Source organism: Camarhynchus parvulus, chromosome 2, assembly GCF_901933205.1.
Source record: "Camarhynchus parvulus chromosome 2, STF_HiC, whole genome shotgun sequence".
NCBI classification, from domain to species: domain Eukaryota; kingdom Metazoa; phylum Chordata; class Aves; order Passeriformes; family Thraupidae; genus Camarhynchus; species Camarhynchus parvulus.
The window spans coordinates 142,448,901-142,471,328 of NC_044572.1; the positions used below are offsets into that span (position 1 = coordinate 142,448,901).

At 34.8% G+C, this 22,428-nt stretch overlaps 1 protein-coding gene across 5 annotated transcripts in view; it reads right to left on the reverse strand.

Moving 5' to 3' along the window:
• Nucleotides 1–22,428, reverse strand: part of ASAP1 (ArfGAP with SH3 domain, ankyrin repeat and PH domain 1) — a 142,053-nt gene that overhangs the window by 40,156 nt on the left and 79,469 nt on the right. For 3 of the 5 annotated variants that reach the window (XM_030943109.1, XM_030943106.1, XM_030943108.1), the window contains 12 exons: nt 19,201–19,346; nt 15,668–15,742; nt 15,251–15,300; nt 14,787–14,916; nt 13,937–14,022; nt 13,140–13,215; nt 12,215–12,301; nt 6,590–6,598; nt 5,942–6,042; nt 5,459–5,528; nt 4,229–4,316; nt 3,097–3,145 (listed from right to left, as the gene is read on the reverse strand). In XM_030943109.1, the coding sequence (XP_030798969.1) occupies nt 3,097–3,145; nt 4,229–4,316; nt 5,459–5,528; nt 5,942–6,042; nt 6,590–6,598; nt 12,215–12,301; nt 13,140–13,215; nt 13,937–14,022; nt 14,787–14,916; nt 15,251–15,300; nt 15,668–15,742; nt 19,201–19,346 (967 nt within the window). The remainder of the gene's footprint in view (nt 1–3,096; nt 3,146–4,228; nt 4,317–5,458; nt 5,529–5,941; nt 6,043–6,589; nt 6,599–12,214; nt 12,302–13,139; nt 13,216–13,936; nt 14,023–14,786; nt 14,917–15,250; nt 15,301–15,667; nt 15,743–19,200; nt 19,347–22,428) is intronic. The other 2 variants (XM_030943110.1, XM_030943107.1) reach the window with 1 other exon arrangement.

Genomic DNA, 22,428 nt, shown 5'->3' on the forward strand with positions numbered 1-22,428 from the left:
GACAAAAAGGAAATATTTGAGAAAAGATAAGTAAGAATGAAAAGAGAGGAATAATAATTCTAACATCCCTTTGGTGAACAATTTTAAAGCCAAGTTCTCAGGTTCCTCAAATAAGCAGAAGTTGTGGAAGAGAAAAGGGGCAATTAAGCATCTGTAAATTTAACTGCTTTAAAAGGTGCCCAGAATCTTCCCAGAGTCTCCTTCCTGGAGAAAATGATAACCCCTGCTTTCTCCAGTGTGCATCTGTCTCTTCACAGAGCAAACAGCAAGGACCCTGGTGCATGTGTTGATGTCTAGTTGCCTTTCAAATGCAGGTCTCTGAGCACTAATCAGAGTCAGATTGTAAAGCCCAAACTAATGACAACTGCCATGGCAACCAGGGGGTGAAGGATGACAGGAGAGTAACGATACCAAGAGCCAAAATAAACCTTTAGGAGCAACAGCTGAGTGCAACAAATCAAGACTCTTTAATGATATCTCAGACAATATTTCCTCCCCTCCCAATCACTCTGCAAGTTGTTGCTTACACATAATGTTTTAATTAAAAACAAACAAAACCCCTTCTCAGCAGCTGCTGTGCTCCATGTGGAAGTAAGGAGGGGAAAGCTGTTCCACTAAGGACCAATCACATTGCAGATGCAGTGTTGCCAATTTAGAAAAAAGAACAAGTTAAAAAGAAATCCTCAGAATCAAAGCGATTTTAGATGATTTTAGATCTACTGCAAATATTTTAATTTTTTTAATGCAGAAATGTTGTAAATTGGCAGTGTCCTCAATGCATTTCATGTTTACAATGTCCTGCAATCATTGGTCTTCTGAAATATGCAGAAATGGTATGGTCATCTAAATAAACTAAGAGAACTTCAGATTGAAATTCGTAATTTCTCACTGAAATAACAATGAAAAGATTAGCTTTAAAATATTTCAGAGGGAAATTTATGTGTGTAATCTTAGAACACAGATTCAGAGACTGAACTAATATATGGGCATTCCATATTATATACTTCATGCACATTTTCTTTTAATTTTTATGTGCATAAAATAATCTAGAAAGTAGTGCTTAAAATGCTTTAAAAATTTTTAAAAATCAGTGTTAAGCATAAAAGAGAAATTGAAAGTCTTGAACACAAATTTGCTCCAAAGTTTACACGGTGTTAACAATGAAGGTACATTAATCTTTCTCATTAAATGAGAAGAACCCACACTAGAGGGCATTCTTCTGCAATTTTAATGGTGAAATTCAATGTTATTAAAAAAATAAGAGGCAATGGTGTCTTGTTTCTAATATTCTAACAATGTTTGGTTAAATACAGGGAGTAAAACAATAATTAAATTCAGATAAACAACATTTATTCTGACATTTGTTTATAATTTCTTTTAGAGTTACAATTTGATTAGTTTGTTAAAAAAGGCAGAATTTGAATAAAACTCAACTGAGCAGTAACAATGAAAAAATTATTAGATGTAATTACAACAAACACAACACAACTGAGCCAGCTGTTAGTTGATATAGACTTCCTTTTTACAAGTACTTAAACTGCCAAAGCAATCATTATTTTGGTTGTGTTTGCTCAGGGAGAAGGAACTTCTGCCCAGGACTGTCAGTGGGGCACCTGTGAGTGAGAGCAAGAGGCAGCACAGTGGCAGCTCTTCCCCCACAAGCACAAGGACAAGGACAGACATCTCTGAATGACTGCTGCTGCTTATCAAGAAGTGCCTAGTTGGTCACCAGGCCTTCCTGGCAGGCTGCACACTCAAAAATAAACATTGACTTTAGAGTGACAGACAAAATTTCAGTGCTTCTAATAGGAAATAAAACCCGCCTGGAATTTCAAAACAGTCCACCAGGCAGCCTGCTAAACTAAATTTAATTATCTGCCTCTCAAAAGAGGGATACTGCTTATTTATTTTTCCCCTACCCTGCTCATGTGTTAAGACAAAAAAACAAACAAACCACTTCACCTCCTAAACCAACTAATACAATAAAAATTAATTTATGGCAGAGTACCAAAAACTTATGACTCATAAGAAATAACAGTATTTTCTTCTTGACTAAGAAAATTACTGGAATAATTAAGTTCCAGGATGAATGCAGTAATCATGACTAGCAAGTCAGCTTTGCACTGTAAGAGCCAACATAAAGCTGTGGAAGCCCAGAAAGAAATAGCTGTACAACAAAGAATTCTCCAGCCCTTTTATTTCACCTACGACTCCCAGGGTTGAGCTGTCAATGCCACTGCCACCCAACACTACCAACCAAGAGAAACACCCTACAAACATTCCCTGTACCTTTAAAATACACATGGAGCAACACAGTCTTCCACTAGAATATGGATATTTAATGAAAAAAATGAGGTAGCTTTTGCTGTCCTCTTCAGTACTAACTTTATTCCTTGCACTTTTGGATGTTGAGCATTAGACTACATGCACAACACACATCTGGTGACACAGGAGGAAAAACCAGTGCTACATGGCTCTCAGGAAATAATTCTGATGCAGTAGAAAGAAAGATTGTTTAAAAGGAAATAATCTAATTGGAACTTGCATTAATGAAGCGAGCTCATGGATTCTGAAGTAAAAATCTCAGAGAAGTGCTTTGTTATTTCTAGGCCTACAGAAGAAAAAATGCACTGCCTGTAGATATTTTCTATGTGTCATATGGAGATCTTTAATCTATTTATTATATTTACTTTCAAGGAAAATGTAGGATCAAGAGGAAAAGAAGTAACTGAGAACAGGATTGACAGGGAAGATTTGAGAACAATTTAAAAATATTTCATTTGAATCCTAATAATCTGATGTAATCCTAATATCATCCCAAGCACTTCACACAAGCCAGGTACTGGCAGGATAAACAATCTAAATGGCGTTTTGGTTAGTTTGGTTTGGTTTAGTTCCAGTTTTAACATTACTAGGTTTTAAAGGAGTTCTGTAGTGTGACACAAAATAGTTTACATTTACAGATCCATAACAGCAGAAAAAAAGAGACAGTAGGCACTACTTATGCATTAGCTGAGAAAATTATTTCCAATGTTATGTGTGATTTTACACAAATCTATTGGCAAAATAAACTTGAAAAAATATAAACATTCTTACGCCACATATTCCTGCTCATCTTCTGCTTGAAAGTGGTAAGTTCTGTTATCTGAAAGAAAGAAATACACCTTCTCATGTGGCACATGATAAAATTTAATGTCTACATATTTGGTACTAAAGACTATTTGGCAGCTAAAGCCTTAAGAGCAATGTCTCTTAAAATGCATCATTAATCCTTTATTCACAGCTATGGATAACAATTCCATAAAAAAGAAGAAAAAAAGAAGATGAAACTTTAAATTTTGATTCACACCAATTTTATGTATTTTAAAAGTCTTAAGTTTTGAAATAATAAAGAAAAATAAATACATGGATCAAATTTTATCATTTTATTACTTTCAGAAGTCAAAACTGAAATATAATTAGGAGGAGAAGGCAAACTTAATTTGTTCCTTTTATATAGTTTTTCCCTCCAGTTTAGCCAAGAAAATTGTTTTACTAACCAACAGATGAAGACATGAAGTGGCTATTATCTCCCACAATCAAAGGTTTCCTAGACTGTCCATTTTAATATGCAATGTTGGAACAGTTTCTTGGTTAATACTCTGTATGTGAAGTCTGAAAACACTAAGTTGACTCATCAAAAGACTTTTCAAAATCAGACTGGATACAAACACCTGCTGCACAAGACCAAAATAGGAAGTAGGGGAACCACAGGAGCTTTAAAGCTGAGAAGAAAAGGCACTACCAATTTTCAGACAAAGAGAAATATATTTTAATGTAAGAAAAGAGAGAAAGAAATTGGGTCTCCTTGTCTTCCTCATTCCTTCAAATAGCACTCAAAAAGCAGAACAATGACTGAAAAGCAGGATAAAGCCAAAGGTCTTTCCCCTTTCCTGGTGGCTACAGTAACACAAGTTCCACAAAACTGTTAAACATCTCTCTGAACTGAAGAAGCAGCACATATATTGCATTTCATGGCTTGTCACAAACAAAGAGTATTTATGCCACATCTACACAGAGAAAGGTTCTACATCCATTTGCTCATCTTCAGAAATAGAGGCTCTGAACAGCCATGAGACACTGTGTGTGTCTGGATACAGACCTGAACTTTGAGCTCTACTCAAAGCATCCTGCAATGACATTTTCAGAAATCCCAGTAACACAAGATGGTACTAAAGCTGTTACATACGTGATATTAGATCAAAGGACTTCTTATCTTCAGCATTTGGCTTCACCTGGCAGGTCAATAAATTCAGTTTAGCTGGTTGCCTGTTGGACTAAAAAGAAAATTTATTTTATTTTAAAAATGTATTGATTTAGGATTATTTTCCCTTTCTGGAGAGTGGGCATGTATGATATTACTTAAAGCTTGGACTTGCACACATATCCACCCTCAAAAACCTGGAGACCAGAATCACCTGGTCTGATTTGGTCTCTCAAAAGGGACACGTTGCTAAATCTAAACAAAATTAAAATTTTTGTGGTCTCACTTTATCTGAAAGGGATGAAAAAAAACCTTTAAATTTACAATTTGCTAATATTAATAGTTTTTAATTGCATTTCTTCAACAAGGGCAAAACTATAATGCAGTTTTTCACTACAAAATGACCAAGTTCCAAGTTTCCTCCCATTTTAAATAAATCAAAGATATAATGCTAAAACTTTAAAATGGAAGTGGAAAGCTGAAGATCTGGAGTTTCAAAACTCGGGATAAATACCAATACCAATATTCTGTGCTGCAATTAAATCACTTAAGACAGAATAATTAAATGTCTCTTTCAGGAATTTGGGGTTTATACAGGTAGTAAGCTTTAGAAATTGAGGGCTGTCAGTGGATTTTGGGGCAAAGGAGGAAAAGAGGTGAGGAAATGGGACAATCTCCTTTAACAAGAGCAACTCCTGTGCTTGTTTCCAACAGGTTCATGTGACATTCCCACAAGGCAGTTTTAGCACTGCCTCCCCCATGATCACCTTGGTGCTACCTCATGACTGAGCATTCCTAGGAAAATTCTTCAGATATGTACCTGATCCCAAGAACTCACTGTGAACAAAAATGTCCAGCATTCCAAACTTTTAATTGAAAGCACTCAAAATACTAAACACCTTCATTCATGTGTCAGACTCTAACCTAATATCAAATACTTCCCAAGTTCCCAAATTACGTGGCTCACATATATACCATGACAATCCTTACAAGCAAATCCATCTGAAGTATTAATTGAGAAGTCTGTTCAATACATTTGCCATTTTCTTATTAAACTACTGATAAATTCATTTCATAAGCTACAGTTTCACGAAATTTCAACAGTCAGAAGCTGAAGTAACATCCTTTTTGCTATAGCATATTAGCAATAACAGATTCACCAGGAAAGGATAATGCTGTTTATTGTTTTGATATAAAGGTATAAAAATAACTTACCGTTGCATGTGAGATGGTAAGAATTCCATTTTTAACAGTGCACTTCCTTCTTTGCCATACTTTCCTTAACCTACATAAGAATATCATATAAATTTTAGTAAATAGATGTGACTTCAAAACTCATAAATAACATTATCATTTTGGGACAATTAGCTTTAAAAAACAAACAGATGCAGTCAAAATTTTACTAAATGCTTCTTCAAAAGAAACTTCGAGTTTTGTGACAAATCTTAATCATCTTTTAGAGAGTTATAAAGATAATAGCTTTCTTTTAACTATGACTACTTTTTATGCTTGCTTGTCATGCTTTTGATATTTGCTACACTAAATTCAGTTCTGTGTTCAGGCTTGAACTTTGGAACTCACAACTACTTGTAGCAGGTGCATTAGGACAATGTGTCTGAAGCACCCACAGTAGAAAGCTGTTAAAATAGAGCCTGAACATAGCAGTAGATTTCACTATTATGTGCAACCAGAACATACCCATCACTCTTCTTTAAAAGATAACCTTTCTTCTCACTGCCATATTCCTTATTCCCCTGAAGCTGATGCATACTGTACCCTCCTTGCCTGCTCTGTGAATCCTGAAAAGGGGAAACACAACATTAACATTCTCCTGATCTGCACAGTAAACTTTCTTAACCTTCAAGCCTATTTTATTTTTTCTTCTCTACAACATCACAAATTCATAAACATTAAAAAAGGAGAACTCCTCCTGCATGTTTTACATTGATAGGAGGGCTTGCTTTTACACCACGTGATCTTGAACTAGATGCACGTTCAAGATTTAATTAATACATTAGGGCTTTGATGCAAATATGCATCTCAAAACAAAAGACTTTTAGAATACAGATATTTAATATTGCACAATCTCATAAGCAAAAGATAAAATTTCAAAAAGAAAACAACAGAATAAAGCATGCATCTATATATAGAAATACATTTATAAAGAAAGACAAATGATAATTTTTTTTTCAAATAAAATATATTTATAATCCATGAGTTTTAGTGAATGAAGTCAGCTGAAATAACTTTTGGCCTGACCTAGTGAAACAATTAAGCAAAATGGATTAACTTATTACAAGCACATCAGAAAAAAAATCCCCCAAATTCATTAAAACATTGACTTACTCTCCTAGACTTCGATCACGAAAGGCAAAAGCAATAGAGGAAAGAGAAAGCAAATAATTTGAAACAAGAATTATTATTCATTTAAAAAAACATGTTCCCTGAACAAAAATTTTATAGCACCCATTGTTAATGTTTCCCCTTTCTAAAGACACTAAGAGAGAGAAGGCAAGAACTATCTTTAGGCATATTGGTGTTTTGTCTCATCCACTAACAAAATACCATAATAAAATTCCAGGCAACCTAGGATATATGACATTGGCTTCACAAAATAACTAAGAGGACTTCAGGACCAAAGTTGAATACATCTTCCAATCTTTGTAATCTTTAAAGTGACTAAAAGGATACTTATATTGTATCCTCCACAACAGCACCTAACTCTGAATTTCCATTAAGAAAGATTAGGCCCAAAGTTAACATTGAATTTTTACAAGTGTATGCAAAAAGCTATATTTAAGGGCACATCAATTTGGTTTTGAATGTAACTGTGAAACAACAACCTGCAAAACATTTGACAACATCCCACCAAAAAAAAAAAATTAAAAGAATGGGAAGTTCAATTACTCCCTTCTCAATAACCTTTCCCCTCTACAGCAGAGTTTCTTACTACCACAACCAATATATACTGAGGATTACTCCCTCTTGGTTTATCCAGAGCATTTAAAATTGATTTTCATTTTGCAAAAAGTTTGCCACAGAGTTTAGAGAAGTGCTTTGGTAAAACTGGCAATTGTGGCTGGAAGCAGCACAGAGGCTCCTGCAAGCTGGGTGCTGCCAGCAGGGCTCACATCACCACAATCAGCAGCTTGTTTGTTAAAAGCAAATTTCAAACCCCCATGGGAATTAGGGAATTAATCCTGCTGGTATTAGCATAGGAAAGAACCTAATGAGATATAGTTCTTGTTACAAGTAGTACATGAGATGGAGATTTGGGGAAATAAATCAAAATGAAAAGAAATAATTGACAAAACAGACACAAAACATAATTCCAAAAATTAGCTATATTCAACTTAATGCTGTTAAGTTACCTTTGCAGCAATAGTTAATAGACAAAAAGAGGGAAGAGAAGCCTGTATTAAAGGCTCAGTTTATTTTAAAATTGAAGCTTCTTAGGACATGAGCATTTTGTAACATACAAGATCAGATGCTTTACACAATTAAAAGTACACTAGTATTCACTAAAATACTTTTTCCAAAAACCATAATAATTTCCCAAAATTTGGCAATTCTTGCACAAGGTAACAGAATCTGCCCCAGCTTGACATGAGGACAGTGCAAGAGTGGCCACAAGAGATGCTGTCTGTGACAGGGCCAAAGTCAATGGTACTTCCTGCAATGCAGCTGCAGCACTGGCACTGCTGCCCAGCCCAGGATTCAAACATGCTCAAGATGTGCTCCCACAGGAACCAGGTCATTGCAGTGATGCCACTAATACCTTTCTCACTGATGAAAGGACAGGTATGCCACAAAAATGTGCAAGGTCATTACAGGTGCCCATAATGCTAAATAAACACCTTGAACAAGTGCAACAGTGGAACAGGAGCTGCATTATGAGACCTCAAGAATGTCAGGATATCTCACTTTTCTCACAGCAGCTCTAAAGAGGTTAAAGGTGGCAGAATATACAATTTGGACAGGAATCACTAGTTTCAGTTTCCTTCTCTCCATCAAAAAACTGTTTACTATCAACAACTAGGGCCTCAATTTTATTATTTCAAACTGCTTCCCTGCCAAAGCAATGTCTGGTAAGAATACTTCTGATTTTTTACAAATCCACTGGAGAAAATCCCATTCATTTAATGTTCTTCAATAATTCCATTAATCCATCAATTTTCCATCAATGAGATTATAGTGCACTAACATAAGTGGGGAAATGTATACTGAATCATAATCCACCAGGCCATTGTCACAATAATAAAGCCCAGCTTTATGTACTTGAAGATTTGGATACACACAGTGATGGAGGCTGACTGGTAAAAACTCAGGCCACATCAGGCTTTGCTGTCTCTTAACCAAGGAGTAATGAATGCTGACCTGCTGCTTCAGGAGCAAGCACTGAATACCTAAGTAACACATTATTTTATCAAGCTCCTCAATTTCTGACAGCATCATTACACTCTGACTCACGTCATGTGGCAGAATCTCATGACTGAAAGTTCTCATGTTGATTTTGAGACAGAAACTTGAACATCAATGTGAGCAAGTGGTTATTTTATCAAAAAAAAGCAGATTCTTTCATTACAGCATTTCTCTGTATCTCTCCTGTGATTTGCCTGGATATCTGAGAATCACAATATTGCTCCTTTTTCTTCTAAGACACAACTTCAATTCTCTTCAAAACAAAGACTTTATTTTTTACATTTATAACTTTATATACATGTATTATACATATGTACACACACAGAGTTTTTCAAGAGTCCTAGAATTTGTCCAGACTGTAATTACAATCAGAACAGTTGCAGAGTTTATTTTGGTGATGCCTGTGAAGCTTCTTTATTTCAACATGTATTCAAGTTTCAAAATTTGACTTCACATTTAAATTTGACTTTACTTATATATTTTAGATGAGGTTTTTTTAGTATATATTTTTTTACTACACATCCAGGAAATAGGTAATCAAAATTCCAAACATTATATTTCACTTGTTACTCTGCCTCATAATAATCTATGAGCAATTTTGAAACTTGACTTGTGTGGACGGTACCACATGCAGCCGTGAATGCACAATACATTGCTAAAGAACATCCACCCATTTGTCCTACTTTAATTCCAAGAACTGGCTGACTGTCAAGAAGCATGAACTCAACAACATATGCAGCATCCAGGAGAGAAGGAGATATTTTCCTTTGCTTCCCGAATAATCAGCTTGTGGAAGAAAAGATACCTGAGAGGAGAGCAAGTCTTGCTGTGTTGGGAATCAATTCCCGATGAACAATGAGCAGGAATTATGTTCAGAGTGATTTAGATAATAGGGAGATGACAAATGTAATGCCTGTATGGAAAGCTCTGTAAGTGTCATGGAAGAGATCTGCTAAGTCCATGTGCACACTGGAGATGGAAGAGAAAAAAAACCAAACCGATAATCAGGAAAGACTGTAAAGTATGAGCTAAGGGAAAACTGAGCAATAGAAAGAGCTGACAGCTTCCACAGTAAATTGGGATCTATTCAAAGGTGTTCTGTGGTACTACTGTCAGCATTTGTGCCACAAAAGAAATTCTAAAAAACATGTAGAGTGCATTGTAAGGCTGTGTTGTCCTTCAGAATGGTGAGATTAGAGATGCAGGAAGAGGAACAGCCTCCTGGCCAAGGTTTGTCTGCTGTATGATGTACACCTATGTGATGTAAGCATATGTAAGCAAACATTCAAAAGAAAAAAACAATCACTGTAAGGAATTACTCATCCATCATTCCTTATTAATTGTGATTCCAAATTAGTTAATTCACAATTAAAAAATTGAAGTTAATTAACTTCAAGCCACACGTCTACACACAGTGGTCATGATCACAACGGGCTATCTATAGAATTATGTGACAGCCCATGAAAATATTTGCACCTATTACTTGTCCTGTTTTCCAAAAGTTTCAGAAGAATTCCAGGAAATTAAAGATTTTTTAGCTTCACAGCACAGAAGGAAGATTAATGAAAACCACTTTGAAGAATATATTTATTATTACATACACTGGAAAATCAGGGCTTCTTTTGAACAAAGAGGTTGTGTACGAAAATTTCCTGGAAGAATCAGCAAGTAAATGATGACTGATGCAGTGTACCTGGACTTTCAATGGGCACTTATTCTTCCTTATGAAAGGGAAAGAATTACATTGCCACAGGACAGGAGGAAAAGTCCTCAGGTGACGTAACAGGTTAAAAGCACGAAACAGCCAAATGAGTTTCACAGAAAGCTGTGCCAGCACATATGGTGTCTAACACAAACAATATGGAAAAAGGTGAACAGTAAACTGTCAAATTTTGTTAGATGCTATTAAATTATTCAGGATACTCAAGAAAGGCTCACTGAAAAATTTCTCAGGAACTCAAAAATAGTGAGTAGCTTGACAAAAAATGACAGGTGAAGATCAGCATAAAAAAATGCCAAGTGATGCAGAGGGGAAGAATAAGATACTGTGAGCTCACCATGAAGATTCAGAAACAGGATGATATGGTTACAGCTTTACAGATGATCAAACTTACATACCTCCTCTGGCCAAAAAGCAAGTCAATGTAAGGTTTTATATGGAAAAATAAAAAAAAAAAATTAAAAACGAACAAAAATGTATCTAGCAAGGATATCATAAATTCTCACACACACTCAGATCCTGAATAGGGTAAGCAGATCTAAAAGTTCAAAACAAATAAAAGCAGAAAGAACAACATGCAGCCATAGTGGGAAAGGCTCAGCTGTAACATAAGCTAATGATTTATACTTCTTCAAAAAGCAACTGCACAAATTTAAAGACTTCCAAGCCAGCCAAGCTACTAATGGGGGTGTTCTGGGGAAGTATCAGTGTTTATTGCCCTGCATTTTACTCTCAACATCCACGATAAACTGGCATCAGAAACTTGGCTGACTCAGTGACCTGGCTGTAAATTATGTTTTTATGTATATATGATATTAGCAATACTGTTGATCATATATTTGGATGATCATATATATTCAGAAGAATGGCATGTGTCTAATGTTTTGTTCTAATTCATATTTAATAACAGACACCTGGTAAATATGAATGTCTTATACACCTACAAGAACACTGAAGAGGGTAAGCAAATTTTTCCTGAAGGAAAGCTACACTGACCCTCCCAACAATCACTGTCACCATGGGATATTCAGTATTTCTCTCAGGGACTATGATTTTGAAAAGTCAGAGTATTATCTCAGGTAAAAGCTGTGATGTGTTATGTTCTCTCCTAGTTCAAGACTTATTCCAGAACATCTGCAATGGACACCACCTGTGCTTCCCTCCACCTCTGCAGTGGATACCAGATACCAGGGCATTTGATCATGAATTTTACTTTTTAACTGCCCTGTCTCAGCCCCCGCTGTCTGAATAACAAACAAATTTTCTTCCTTACCATCTCCTATTAGCAAAAGGAGTTTGTAGAGGAGAACAACAGCCCAAAATCCATGTGAGTTAGCAGCTGAACTCCAAAGTGCAAACCACAGCTAAAGGCAAACCTCTGGTTCTCATTCTGCTTTGGGATCACCTGGATCAGGAAAATCCTGAACACAAACTGGCTGAAGGACAGCAGAAGACAAGATGGGAGTGTGCATCCCTGCTCTTCATTTTTTCCGCTGAATAATCATTCTTTATCATTATCAAGTACAGGATGCTGGGGTAGACGAAGCATTTATCTGACCCATTACAACTCTTCTTATAACACATCAAGAAAGTACATAAAAAAGAGAATAATTTCTCTTTGTACATAAAATGGAAACAGAAAATCAATGTAAAAAAATTGTTTGTTGATATGTAGTTGAACATTGTAAATATTTGTTTTGCCATGATGTTGAAAGTCCAACTCTTTTGAACCAATAACTACACAAATTTAACATCAGTTAAACCAATTTCTGAATATAAAATTCACAAATTTACATTATCTCCAAGAATAATATGTCTAAATTATTTACCTCCTTCTGATCAAGCTGCAGAGAAGATTTTATCAAATCTCTAAGAGCTGTAAGTTGTTTCTTTTCTTCATCTTGTGTCTGCTTTATCTATAGAAAGAGATTGCCATTATATGCTTGCTGGATGCAACTTTAATTTTAATGTTTTATGCATTTTAATAAACCATTTTAGATGTTCTGAACAACTAGCTCAACTATTTTGTATTTCTGTAATAGTTGAGTTTATTTTCATGTACCAGTCCATTCTTCTATCTTCACCTTCTATGCATTTACTGCTTGAAAAGCAAATTAAAATGAATGTATAACTTGACATGCACCATTTATTCTGTTATATTGTCATGGCTTACTATAGCTAATGCAACTAAATTATCCTCTGAAATATTAAAATAACTCAAATAAATTTGACAAATTACTTAAGGAATGAAAATGCAGCTTCATTTAGCAACAAATTACAATAGCAAATGGGATTACTGTAATTCTGATTATGGAATACAAAAACACTTGGGTGACAAGTGATCTTTGATTCCATGTTATTACTTTTCTTCAATAAACATCACAATTAATTCATTTATAAAACCCTGGTGCTATCATTAAGTAGTTTGGTTTTAAAAAGTGAAAATGGTACTAAAATTAATGTTAACAATATAAGCTGATTCCAATATTCATACTTAAAAGCAGTTTTATCTTAATACATGATTGAATTAACAGTAGAATGAAAGCTACTTTTCCTAATAGCTCTAAAAATTGCATATGAAGTTCAACAGTCAAGACGTCTTTTCTTCACCTAGCTGTGTTCAGTTTCAAGTAACATAGCTTTCATTTATAAGATGTAAATTAAATATAGATCCTTGTAGTTCTATTTAAAATGTACTTATATAAACAAAATATTTGCATTTTCAGATATAAAATTACTTGTAAGCAAACTTACATTATATAAGTCAGCAGCCAACTTTTCAATATATTGTTTAAGTTTATCAGCTGTTTTCAAGCCATCTTGGAAGAAACTGGAATGAAAAATACCTTTGATTTATCAGGAATGTATGGAGTTCACAACACAAAGTAGATTGACTTGTGTAGAAAAATAGCAAAACCAATAAAACATACCCAGCTTTTTCCATGTTCAAAACTGTACAAAATAATTAAAAAAGTAAAAACCCCATCAAAAAACTCCTTCCTAGTAGCTTAGGGTATCTTTCAACAGTAGAGACACCACTGTGACTTTAATAAATATCAAATTAAAGAGAATATAGCCAACGTGTTTGTCCTACAGTAACCTCTAAAATATTTTTTCTGTATTTAACTTAAGTTCCTGTGTGTTTGCCTTTGTGATTCTAATGATGACAAGGTTGTATCTCATCAGTTTCACCTCAAAGAAATTACTGACTTTCACAGTGGTTTTAAAATTTACAAAAAGACTAAAAACTATTAATTAGAATAAACACAATATTTATAAAAATGCATTCCAGATCTATGCCTCGGGAAATAAAATTATTTTTTGCATGCAACATGCAAGGTTTTCCTTCAGCCTCTTTCTCCATCACTGCCCTGCCCCCCAAACTCACTCACACGTTCCCTCCTGGAAGTCTACAGCCTCAGAAGAGGAAGATTCAGACACCTGGCACATCATAGTCATGAAAAAAGCCTTGATACATTCAAACAAAGGGAAAACAATCTTGTGCAAAAAAAGAAAGTAGTAACTAAAGCTCAAAGTATTGTAGCACTTACTTGCATTGTGCATGGTAATATTTAATAAGGTTCTGCAGAAGGTCCACACCCTTTTTTGTCTTGATTTCATTAACCTTAATAAGATACTGTATAGAAAATGGACAACATGTTGACAATCATGTATCACAAACTTCAACAGTTTTCAAACAATAAAACAATTGCTCAATGAATTAAACTCTGGGTTAAACTTCAGCGCTGAGCCATAAAACACCAGGCCACCACTGCTTAACTAACATTAAAACAGGTAACAATTTATCTAGCCACTCCATAAAATTTAAACACACCCAAACATAAAGCAAATTCAAGAAGAAAGTTTCATCCTTTAGAATTGTCTAAAGATTTCCTTTTTTTAATGCTACAGCAGTCATTACTGAAATATTTTGACAATACAAACGCTGTGCAATTTAAAGTAATCTCCTCTAAAATGTAATAAAAAGAACTATTACTATAAAAAAAACAGCTTTATGGAACTAAACAAATCACTAACATTTATCACTTTATTAGACATTTTCAAAAGCTTCAGAAAGCATACTGGAAGAAAGATATAAAAATTTTGCTAAACCACAAATCTGTTAAAATAAGAAATATTTCCACAGTGTATTTTCAGCCCAAGAACCTTCCCACAATAATCTAAAACCAAAGAAAAGGAATAAAACAAAAAGTAGCCTAGTTTTGTACAAGAGTTGCTATAATAATTATCTTTATATTGCTGTACTGTGTCACATTAAAATAATTTCCTCCTTCCACCCCCATTAGCAACAAAAGATTTCATCACCTTCAAGAAAGACCCACAAAGTCTGTTAATAATAAGTTCTGGTGTTGCAATTAAAAACTGAACTTTGTTTCTTACTTCACACATCTGCAGCTGAAAGAGCCTCCTCTCCTTCTCCATCTCTTCAGCTATCTCAGCCCCCGTTATCTCTGTTCTTATCATCCCGTGCTGCTTCGCATGTTCTCTCTTCTCCTTTTCAATCTTTGTACTGAAATTTTAATTAGAAAACATTTTAGACAATTCCTTCTGCTAAAATGTGCTCTGGCATTATTTAGGGAAAAAGTAATAATTAAGAAGGATCAAAGAAGACATTCTGAAGATTAGCTGTTCTACCAAATCCCGTATATTTTAAATCTCAAGAAGCTATTGAGCCATGAAATTGTCCTTCCTTCAACTGTATTCTCTAAATTGTGTGTTACTTGGGGGAAAAAATTATATCTTAATAATAACAATAGCAATATTACTAATACTGCTAATAATAATTTGTTTTAAAAATCCCAACACCACAAAAAAACAAAGCCAAGTGGTAGACAACTACTTACAATTTGGTTTCATAATCTTTCCAGGCTTTGTCAAAAGGCTTTTTGAGGTCCTTAGGAAACAGAAAATTGTCTTAGAACATTTTTAAACTTTTTCTTTGTAGTTATCAAGTAATAAATAGCAACAAAAATACTGTTTACTTCAAAATTTTTCAGAAAGCAATTGGAAAAAAAATATTTGGTTTGAATCTTGTAAAGTATTGCTTTCCTGAGCACACTAAAACAGCAATTTACAATGAAATTTTCAAGATTTCATTGCAGTCACACCAATTTTGTTCTTTACACTAAATACAAATGATTAATAAATGCAAACATTATATTCACTCATATATATTTCACTCCTAAGAAATACTCTCATGAATGAAAGGAAAACAATCACTAGACCGATGAACATGAAACAAAAATATAGTTTGCACTTACCCCTTTAACACCTTTTAAGTCTCCTTTTAAAAGAGAATCCAAAGTGAAAATAACATTGTGGCTTAAACCCTGGAGCTAAAAACAAAAACATTATATTCAGAAGGATTTATGATGATCTTATCAAACTACTGCCAACAATTCTTTGGACTTCACTAACCAAGTTGCAATCATCTCACATTTCCAAATTCATAGTAAATTCAAGTCTGGGAAGAATTAAGAAATATTTACTTGCATGAGCCATAGAAACATTATAATTAATGTTTACTTAAACAAGGTAACATAAACCCAGAATATTACAAATAGTATGTAAGCAAAGTTCTGAAAACACTTCAAGGCAATATTCATCCTCCTGAAGCAAAGATTTGGGTACAAATTTGGCTACAGCCTCCTGAGTAAGAAGGACCTGCTGTGCCACAGGCAGGGAACACACAAAGAACATGTTAATTCAAGCATGAACAGAAGGAGCAAAGAGGGGCACCAGCTCTCTGAATATTCCCCCCTTTTTGAGAATATTGTTCCTTTCCTTGTCCATTGTGTATCTCACATCCCCTTATACTCTCATGAGTTTAAATTTCACCCCACTGAGTTCATGCCTGTTTGATTATGGACAAGAATATCAAAACAACCACACAAACAGGTTCTCCAGATCTAGCGTTCCACTCAAACTCCTCACATAGTCTAAAGACACTGTAGCCTTTTTTTCATTTTTCCAGGTGTATCCATTAAAGATAACCAACTCAAACCATTGATTTTTGGCTTGAAATGACTGAACAGTAGCCAATGAATATGTCAACTATAGAAAAAAACCCAAAAATCCCAAAGCTAAATAGCAGTGTGTCACTCCAATACAGTAAGGATTTGCAATCATTTATTACTACATCATTGAAGACTTGATAAAACAGTAGCCCAAATGAACTGGAAAAAATCTGATAAAGCAAAACAGTTTCACATATAGAACAAAACAAAGGGAAAAAAACCCCTTAACACATGGAAACACATATGAGAATTTAGTGAGGGTTATGAACAAAAGATAATTTGCCTGCAAAGATTAACTGAGGACATTTACAGGAAAGAGAGGTACAGAAAAACAGGCTTTAAACACTTGGAAAAAGGCAAGAATCATGCAAATTTTCAAAAGAAATAATCTGCAACTGCTACAAATGTTCTGCCAAAACTTCATCTAGATCAATGTAAAGATATTGACACATTTCCATAAACACAGGTCTTTATACACCTTTTAAATGCACTATTATAATGAATTACTCCATAAAGAATGAAACCCAAAATGGCCAAGGAGGTAGAAGTAAAAATCCGAGAAACTGATTCTGCTGGGACACTCAGAGTTTGCTGAAAACAGAGACCAGGGTCAGCAATGGCCAATCCCAATGTTTTACCTTTATATAAACTTAAAACTGAAGGGTCACTGTGTGTCCTTCTTATAAGATAATCTTAATAACAGTGATTGAACAACTTAACAATTATATTCATAAATTTTAAGTTTCAGACATTATATTTAATGTTTACATCAACAGTTAGTAGTAAAAACTGCGCAGCAACTTATTTAGCTTTGTTAAATTGATTAATGGACGTGGTTTTATTCTTGCCCTTGTATGCTGACCAATCATTTCAAAATTATGCTTTCCAAAAGTTGTGTATGTAATAAAAGCTGCTGGTTTTACCTCACAGTAAGTGACTATCACTCTAAAACAGTCACTCCATAATTGACAAAGAAGAAAGTAAGTTACTTTGTACCCTCCTTGTCATGAAATATCCATAATATCACAATTCCTATGAAAATTTTAATGAATCATAATTGAAGTTGAAAGATGGAACAAAAAGGATCCAAATTTGTGAAGCATTTTTCTCCTTGTCTACTGTGTAACCCCAGTCCTTATTCATCTTTATGTCTTTGAAGACCATTCATTATTTTATTGTACCTTTATTAAATAAGGCATCAACAATCTGTTCTAGGTAAAAAAGAAAAAAATCCCTAAACCTATTATCCTGCCATTCATCTTAATAACTCCTGGCATTTTTCCAATTAATTTTATCAACATAAGGCTCAGCACCTACTTTGGGGCTTCAGCAGTGACATAACTGAGTCCTTCTCTCAACTGCTTTTTCAATGCACCTCAACTTCTATTTTGATATAAACATCTTTTTTTTTTTTCTTTCAGTGTAATCTTATTAAGCAGAATGATGCTTAAGAACAATAAAGCAGAATTTTCTATCTCAGGGAGAAAAATTAAAAAAATAAATGGGTTTAAAATGCTGAGGCAATTGTAAAATAAGTTTGTTGTCTATCTGAGACTGCTAAATGAAGTAAATTAGTGAACACCCTATTTTGAATCCTGTTAACAAGAATTTGGGTAGATAATGCTTAATAATCTAGCTGAAATAGTATAATGTTGCTTTGAGTAAGTGTGGCTTCTTAAATTAAAAGTGTTTTTTTCCACTTGAACAGCTCTATTTAAAATAAATAAATAAACCCAGACATCTTTGCTAGTTGAAATAGGTTAAAAAATTTCTGCGGATGCTCTGCTAGGAATGGCAAAGTCCAGAAAGCTTCCAAAAAACTTGAGTTCTAGTCCCAAGCTGTCCTTAAACTGCACTTTAATTCACATGCTAAATTTTAATTTAAGGTAAAATTAATCCAGAGTGACAGAAGTCTCTACAGCGGAAAGCACAAGACTCAGTTTTGGGCAATTGTCACAGCCAGTGAACTTTGCTACAGTGACCTTTGGTGTGACCTACAGCAGTTATGGCTGTGCTGGGGACTACAGGAAGACAAGTCTGTAACATCACTTGTACTTCACTCACCAAAAAAGCTTGGAAATTAACCCAACTATAAGAAAAATATAAAACTGAAGCTATGACTTTCTGAATATAACAGTTACAGTCACATTTACAAAGCCCAAGAAAAGTGATTTCACAAGAAATGTGGCTTCATTACTTTCAGTGTTTAAAGATATTTGCTATGACTCTAATTTTATTATGGAGTTTTCAGAAATAAAAGGCCTAAGGCAAACTTTAACTGAGACAAACCTTTAAACCACCTTCAAAAACCTGGCATGGATGCTTTATGTATTAAAGGGAGAGTGGACTGTTAACATCATTTAAACATGCTCAAATTGTTAGTTTTTTTCCAAAAGGTGAATGTTTCTCCTTTTGTGGCAAAACAAAACAGCCATGACTAATGATATTGTATTTTTAACAAGAAACACTTCAAGTTAAGGGATGATTTAACTTATACCTCCATGAGGTATAGATCACCCTCAATCACTTCTGAATGATGACTCAAGGGATGTCTCAACATTTATATTTACCTTCTTAACTTCCAATTAACAATCAAACACAGAGTGTGTCATAACACCCTTTAGAGATCCTCTCTGAAGAAACTGTAGGTTTCGTTTTGGAAAAAAACTGAAAGCATCTTAAAAATTATCCTTAGTCATCATGATCATGCATGCAGTTCTTGTATTATACTTTATTTTGAAACAAGTTAAAAGCTAAGAAAGTTCAAAACTCCTCACCAGGTTCTTCAACAGTGTTGATAATTCTTTAGTAAGTGTGGAAAATTTTACAAAAGCTGTGCCAAGGTCTGGATTATCCCGACTTAAAAAATTACTTCCGAATTTATCTAGTACTTGTGCATAGTTTTCTTCATTTTGCACATGATCTGCAAAGAAAAATCACAAGTCAGTGTTTTTGTAGTCAATTATAATTTTAAGCTTACTGCAACTTAACAACAAACTAATAAACAGCACTTTGAGAAAAGTCACAAGTCAACACATTTACAGAAAATTAAAAGAATTTTAAGATTAAAAAGAACTACTTAGCAATAGGTATATACATGCTTTTGAAATCAGCAAGCTGAAAATTGTAATATAGAGATGAAGAAATTACTCTGTCAATAGCTAGAGATCAATAATACATCAGTGAAACAATATAAGATTGTTTTGTAAACAATATTGGAATTTTTAGCTGCCCACTACAGGAACTTTCATACATACATGAACTTTTCTTTTGAAATGTTGGACATTTTTACAGAACAAAAAAGTCAAAAGTATCAGCTATAAAAGTAGGGAGACCAAGTCTGAATCTGACTAAGCTCAAAAGAAGAAGCATTTTACAAAGGCTCCCTTTTTGCCTGCTTTGCACACTGAGCTATCCCAGATAACAGAATGTGTATTGGTGCACAGCCAAAGACTCATTCCAGTGTATTTAATAGCAAACTGCACATACAGAGAGGTCAGAACCAAGACAATGCAGTTGAAGCCAGCGAAAGTGAGAAAAATCCTTGACTCAAGAATGAATTAGAAACTCTTGTATCTGAAACGTCCTTCCTGTTTCTATTTGGTTTCTTTTCTGACATGTGGTCACATAATTTTTGTTACTTCTATCTTTAAATAGAAAATTTACCTCTACAGCCCTTTGGGAAAGGCTTTATCACCTTTATCTCTCTTAGAGGATATTAGTATTAATTAGATCAATATTTCACTTTAATGAATTGCCTAGGCTTACTATGTGGGCTTTTTTCTGCAAACCACAAACACAAAACCACAGAGCTACAGCACAAGTTCTGTGCAATGAAAGGAATAAAGGGAAAGAGAACAGCCAGGAGGTACCATGGTTTTTTTCCCCCAAAATCTCCAAGTTTGGCTTTTTGCGTTTTTTGTTTTGTTTTGTTGTTGTTTTAATTTATGATATTGCCTAAGAGCATCTGAATTGCAAATTATGACTCAGAAGAAAAAGAACAAAAAGATGTAAGTTTCAAAGAATTCTTCATTAATAATGTCTCACAATGCACAAATCTATTTGGATATTAACAAACAGCTGGTGAAGAGTTAAACAGTTAACTCTTCTAAGGTATTGCATATACGCAAACAACAGTGCACCAAAGGTCCAACAAAAAAATGTCAAAAACCTGTTAAAAAAATGTACAATTCTTATTTACCAATACCAAGCCCCAAAGCTCACTCATCACATCAGTCACATTCTAAAAATCAGACATTAATACTGAGGTTTTCAAGAGGCCAAATATTTAATCATGTTAATACAGAGCTGCAATTCAAGCCATATGTTTTTAAGAAAACTGCTCCAAAAGCATACAGTTTTAATCAAATAGCTTAGCACTGAACTCAAGGAAACCACTACATAACAATAAAATATTTTGTTTTGATGTAAAAGCTTTTGCACAAATATACACAGAGGACTTTATCTATGAAGGAGCTTTAGCTCAAGGTCTAACTGAGTAAAGCTCAAGCATAGCATATCCAGCTGTGCTAAAGGAAAAGGAAGGATAATGGAAGGTCAGAAAGAGCCCTGCTAGATCATGGAACCCCTGTCCTTGCTTGTGAAGTGCTTTTTCTACCGCAGTATTTCCCAGCATTTTGATTTTAAGCACCGTGTTGTTTCATAGAGCATTTTAAAAAATTATTTCATAAAGAGAGTGAAAAAGAGTTGAAGAAGCTTTTTTCCTTTATCTGTAGAAAGGCAAAAGAAATTCCTGGTCAGAAAGAGGAAGCAGGAAGCAGATCATTGTCCTAGAACAATATAGAGGAAATTCTCAAGAATCCCGGACTACAAATCTCCTAAATCTAGAAATGAAGTTTTTATGGCGAATTAAAAGGAATACTCCTATATTTACTTCTTATTTGCCACACAGGCACACAAAATGCAAGTATTCTGTAAGAAATAAGAGATCATTTCTCTTATGAGAAATTTTCAATTTCTACAAAAGTATCAGTGTAAATCTTGCAGAAGGAGATTAAATACTTTTAGAGCTAAATATTTAATATAAATATTAAAGAGGTAAGGCAATTCCCTATTCAACCATAAATGCACATAGCTGAAAAATTAAATCTGCAATGTAGCCTACACTAAAATATGGAATGTGAAACCTGGCATGCTTAGAGCAAAGAGCATTCTTAAATTTCACTCTAGGTGCCTCATGCACTCAGAAATACTTCCTAATGTCCTAATAGAATTTCCTTTGCATACAGAAAGCTCTAATAGGCATGACAATATTTACTTTCTTAGATACAAATCCTCATACAAGACTTCAATAAGAGTGAGACAGGATCACTGACAGCAGTACATACAGGAACTAAGATTTGTTTTCCAGAACTGAATCATGTCTTTCCAATATTGTAAGCAATGCTCAGCACTGGGATGAAAATAGAACAGCTTCCCCAGGCAGACATCCTGCTCCTTCAGCAGCTCCCTGAGGTGTGCCAGAATCATGGAACACTGAGCAAGGGCTCTGCGCCCACTGACAAACACAGCTCCCTTCAAAGGGGTCTCACTCATTCCCTTCCCAGTAGGAGTTGGCAAGGCCCCCAGCCCCTGAGCCCATGCTGGGAATGCCACCAGAGCGTGGCAGATGTGGAATAAAGCAGCACACCAGCCTGGACACAGCAGTGGTATTTTCTGAGCTGAAAGCTGTGCACCTCTTCCACAACCCACACCAACTCTGGGCAGCATCCAGCATTGAATTTACCTTTGGTTTGAGAAAACCCTCACAGCTCCCAGTGCATAATAATGCTGCAGCATCCCTTATGTCTGAGCTCTAACATGTATTTTGAGGAAATGCTAAGAGGAAATAACAGGAATGCCTCTGGAGATGCAGATCCAAGCAGCTCAGGGAGGAGTGGCACCACAGCAGCTCTGCAGCAGCCCTCTGGGGCACAGCAGCACTTCCAGAAGCAGGGAGCACAGAGCTCTGAAGGACTCCCAGGGCTCAACCCCACCTTGCACTG